This window comes from Sorex araneus, chromosome 6 (genome assembly GCF_027595985.1).
Source record: "Sorex araneus isolate mSorAra2 chromosome 6, mSorAra2.pri, whole genome shotgun sequence".
NCBI lineage: Eukaryota > Metazoa > Chordata > Mammalia > Eulipotyphla > Soricidae > Sorex > Sorex araneus.
In genome coordinates this window covers 88,207,286-88,212,200 of record NC_073307.1, presented here as the reverse complement: position 1 = coordinate 88,212,200, position 4,915 = coordinate 88,207,286, and the positions used below count along the sequence as shown (strand labels likewise).

General features: G+C 56.6%; 1 protein-coding gene across 1 annotated transcript in view; it reads right to left on the bottom strand.

Annotated features, from left to right (window-relative positions):
- CD27 (CD27 molecule) overlaps positions 1-4,710 on the bottom strand; it is a 13,574-nt gene extending 8,864 nt beyond the window's left edge. The window contains exon 1 of the mRNA XM_055143592.1: positions 4,650-4,710. Coding sequence (XP_054999567.1) covers positions 4,650-4,710 — 61 coding nt within the window. The remainder of the gene's footprint in view (positions 1-4,649) is intronic.
- Between the last annotated feature and the right edge of the window lie 205 nt (positions 4,711-4,915).

The following is a 4,915-nucleotide window of genomic DNA, read 5'->3' as shown; positions in this document are numbered from 1 at the left end:
CACCCCCATGTGATCGCCCTCCTCCTTCTCTCCTCATCCTCCCCTTCTCCTCCTCCTCCTCTCTCCCTTCTCTCCTCTTCCTCCTGCCCTATTCCTTTTTCTTCTCCTGTTTTGATTCCTTCTCCTTTCCTTCTCTTCTTCTTCCTCCTCCCCTTTTCCTCCTCCTTCTCCTTCTCCCACTCCAACCCTCCTCCTCCTTTTCCTTCTTCCCCACCTCCTCCTCCTCCTCCTCCTCCTCCTTGTCTTTCCCCTCCTCCTCCTCCTCCTTCCCCTCCTCCTTCCCCTCCTCCTTCCCCTCCTTCTCCTCCTCCTTCTCCTCCTCCTCTTCCTTCTCCTCCTTCTCCTTCCCCTCCTCCTCCTCTTCTTCTTCTTCCCCCTTCCCTCCTCCTCCTCCTCTTCTTCCTCTCCTCCTCCTCCTCTTCCTCCTCCTCCTCCTCTTCTTCTTCCTTCTTCTCCTTCTCCTCCTCCTCCTCTTCTCCTTCCTCTCCTCCTCTTCTTCTTCCTCCTTTTCCTCCTCCTTCCCCTCCCCCTCCTCCTTCTCCTTCTCCTCTTCTTCCTCCTCCTCCTCCTCTTCTTCCTCCTTCTCCTTCTCCTCTTCCTCCTCCTCCTCCTTCTCCATTTCGTCTTTCTCTTTCTCCTGGCTCATCATTGCACTTGCCATGGCCCCGGGGTCTCACACTTGTGCCAGGGGTCTCACTGGGAGAGCTCCTGGCATTGCATGAGATGTCAGAGTCAGGGTGGAACTCACCCTCTCAAACCTACAGGACAGGTGCTGGTCATTGAGCCCCGTGCCCAGCCCAGCCCTGCCACACGGCCCTGCCAGCCTTCTCCTTCCCTCTCTGCCTCTGGCCTGGAGTCAGGGGCGTTTCCTCTCCCAGCCTTGTCACTGGGGAGGAAGATGGGTTTCCAAAGTGCACTCCCAGCCTTGTCCTGATTCCTAGGATCTGGGGGGTGTTGAAAGGAACTGGGGACCCAGGGGTCCAACCCCCTTCCCTGATCCCTTCCCCCTGGTTCTAGTGGTGGGGGGGCAGGGTTCTGAAAAAAACGTCAGCCCCCTCCCCCATGTGACCTCACTCACAAGTTCTGCCAGCGCTTGATTTCCTCTTTCTTCATTTTTTCCATCCTCCCACCTTTCCCCCCAGTGCTCTCTCAGCTCTTGGGGGGATGTCTCTCAAGGTGGGGGAGCCCCCCCCACCCGGGGTGAGGTTGGCAGAAGCACGCTTTGTGCCACCCGCTCTGGGGACCCAGCTCTTGCTGCTCCCTCACACCCCTCCACTCCCACCCTCTACCTCTCCCCTCCCCCTCCCCTGCCCATGTCAGTCACATCAGTCTCTGCAACTGGTCTTCAAGCCCCAGGAGGACCCGTGAGGTGGTGGTGAGGTCCTGGGGGGAGGGGAGACCTTAGGGGAATGGTGAGTTGGGAGAACACGCTGAAGGGGGTAGCAGAGAGAGAAGCCAAGCCTTCTGCCGCTCGAGCTCCGGGCTTCTCCGTTCCCTGGAGAATGCCCCTTTCTTATTTGGGGGTGTTTGGGTCACACCCGGCAATGCTCAGGGGTTCCTCCTGGCTCTGCACTCAGGAATTACTCCTGGAGGTGCTCAGGGGACCCTATGGATGCTGGGATTCGAACCCGGGTCGGCCGCGTGCGTGCAAGGCAAATGCCCTACCCGCTGTGCTATCACTCCAGCCCCAAGAACGCCTCTTTCTTACTCATGCCCTCTCTGTGGGCAGCAGTGGGGACAGGCTCTGAGCCCCTTCATGGGGTACCCCACTCCTCTCTGGGCCAGCCGTGGGGAGCTCTCTCCGGGCTCTATCCATCCCTGTTGTGGTATCTGTTTTGGGACCACACCCGGCAGTGCTCAAGGCTTACTCCTGGCTCTGTGCTCAGGGCTCACTCCTGGCGGGGCCTGGGGGACCCTCTGAGGTGCTAGGGATCAAACCAGGCCAGCCACATGCAAGGGAAGCGCCCGATCCGTTGTATTGTCTCTCTGGCCCTGCCTTGGCCTTATTCTCGGCTGCCCCCTGGACAGTCCTTCCTCTCCCACCTGTCCTTCACCCTCTTCCACCACCCACGTCCCCTGGGGAGGGTCAGTTCCCCCCCAGACCTGGCCGGTGCGGAGATTTCCAGGCTCTTCTCAAGAGCTCCCCATTTTTCTCGCACTTCTAGAGAAAAGCCCCTAGAAGCCAGAGCACCCTCACCCCCATGGCCTCCGTGTATCTGGCATTTCCGTTTCTTCTGGGTATGTCTGGGACCGACCCCCTCTCCAATCTCTGGCTAAGAGACCCCCCCCCCCTCGCCTTCTTCTTTTTTTTTTTTTCTTTTTGGATCACACCTGGGGTTGGAGCGATAGCACAGCGGGTAGGGCGTTTGCCTTGCACGTGGCCGACCCGGGTTCCATTCCTCCGCCCTTCTCGGAGAGCCCGGCAAGCTACCGAGAGTATCCCGCCTGCACAGCAGAGCCTGGCAAGCTCCCCGTGGTGTATTCGATATGCCAAAAACTGTAACAACAAGTATCACCATGGAGACGTGACTGGTGCCCGCTGGAGCAAATCGATGAGCAACGGGATGACAGTGATACAGTGGGTCACACCTAGCAGTGCTGCTCAGGGTTCCTCCTGGCTCTGCACTCAAGAATGACTCCTGGTGGTGCTCAGGGGACCCTATGGGATGCTGGGGATTGAACCCGGGTCGAACCCGCCCTGCTGGACTATCGCCCCAGCCACCCCCCACCCTCGCCTTCTAATTGGGACCCTGGGAGAGTCAGAGACAGTGTTGCTGGTCTGGGCGCCCTGGGGCTATTCCGGCTGCAGTTGTATCATTGGACTTTCCAAGGCACCTGGACTGTCTGAATCCCACAGCATCCCTTTGACTGGAACTTTTTCACACATCCCTTCTGTGCCAGCTAAGTAATGGGACACAGAGATGGGGAGAAAAAAAGCAATAAATAAATGTGCGGTGTCTGGTCTCCTGGGGGCACATAGAGTGAATTGGATTTGACGGGGTGCCCTTAGGTGCTTAATAATGGCTGTTGCTGCAGCCCCAGAAAGGGGAGTCAGGGTGCTGTAGCGGGGACCCCCTGATTGGGGGGTGGAGAAGTATAGGAGAACTTTACCAGGAAGCCAAATTTATTAGGGTAGGGGGAGCTAGCTAACACTCTCCACATTCCTGGGGACTCTTTCTTTCTTTCTTTCTTTCTCTTTCTTTCTTTCTTCTTTCTTTCTTTCTTCTTCTTTCTTTCTTTCTTTTCTTTCTTTCTTTCTTCCTTCCTTCCTTCCTTTCTTTCTCTCTTTCTTTCTTTCTTTCTTTCTTTCTTTCTTTCTTTCTTTCTTTCTTTCTTTCTTTCTTTCTTTCTTTCTTTCTTTCTTTCTTTCTTTCTTTCTTTCTTTCTTTCTTTCTTTCTTTCTTTCTTTCTTTCTTTCTTTCTTTCTTTCTTAGTGATGCAGGAGATGGGGGGGAGGGGACCCACCTGACCCGAAATGGTGCTTACTCCCGGCTCTGCACTCAGGGGTCACTCCTGAAGGACTCAAGGGGAGACTGTGGGGATTGAACCTGGGTCCGCCGCATGCAAGGCAAACACCCTCCCCGCCGCACTATTGCTCTGGCAGGAGTTTTCCTTTGGTTTCTGTTCTATCACCTGTTTCCCCCCCTCTTTTTTTTTTTTTGCTTTTTGGGTCACACCCAGCAATGCTCAGGGGTTCCTCCTGGCTCTGCACTCAGGAATGACCCCTGGCTGTGCTCGGGGAACCCTATGGGATGCCAGGGATCGAACCCGGGTCGGGCACATGCAAGGCAAACGCCCTCCCTGCTGTGCTATCACTCCAGCCCCACCCATTTTTCCCTTTGACCATTTCTCTCGCCCAATGGCTGGTTGTTGTGTTCCCTTTTATACAGACACACAGACCTCTCTGATGAGACCCCGTGCCCAGGAGCAGACGTTTCCAGGTGTTCCTTCAGCATCGCAAGCTTCCTGTTGCAAGGCATCTTTCCCATTTCCGGTCTGGCGGAGCCCAAGAGTGTGTCCTCTCATTCTCCTTGGGCATCAGAACGTCAGGGCTTGGTGGGGGGGGGACCTCACAGCCCCCCGACCCACCCGGGCTGTCCTACTCACACCCTGGCAATGCCAGTGTGACCGGCTTCTCTGTAACCTGGCATCATTCTCGCTGGGTTGAGAGCTTACCCCGCCTGTGAAAGAGCAGCACGTCCCCAGAGCCAGAGATGGAAGTTACTGCAAAGTCCTGCTTTCAGCCTGCTCCTGGCTCTGTGCTCAGAGCTTGCTCCTGGTGGTGCCTGCGGGACTGTATGTAGTGCTGGGGGGTGGAAACTGAGTCAGCTGTGTAGAGGGTAAATAAGTTCCCAACCTGCTGTACTTTCTCTCCAGCCTGGTAGTCATTATTGTGTGTGTGTGTTGGGAGGGGTGTGGGGAGTCCCATTCAGCAGTGCCCAGGACTCACTCCTGCCTCTGCACTCAGGGATCACTCCTGGAGGGGCTCAGGCGACCCTCGGGGGTGCCCGGGATCCAACCTGGGCCGGCCGTGCACAAGGCAAGTTGCCAGTTGCCCTCCTCCCTGAACTGTCATTCTGCACGCCCCCCCCCCGCCCCCCACCCCAACCCAAGCCCCGTACTCTACCCTTGAGAGGTCGTCCGTCCACTCGCATGATATTCTCCGCTCTGTGGTTCTAAGAATTCATCGGGGTTGAAGGCGAAGTTCATTTCCGAAATCAGATAGTATGCAAATCAACATGTGCCTGAGGTGCGCGCTGAGAGGTGTGTGCCTCTGAGGTCAGGCGCAAGTGTTTGGCGAGAGGGGAATTCTCAGAGACAGCAGTCGAGGCTATAGGGGAGTGCCCTGGGCCCCCCTCCACCTCCCCCCCCCACTGCCTACCAGAACTGGAGGAGCACTGGAGGAAACATGGCT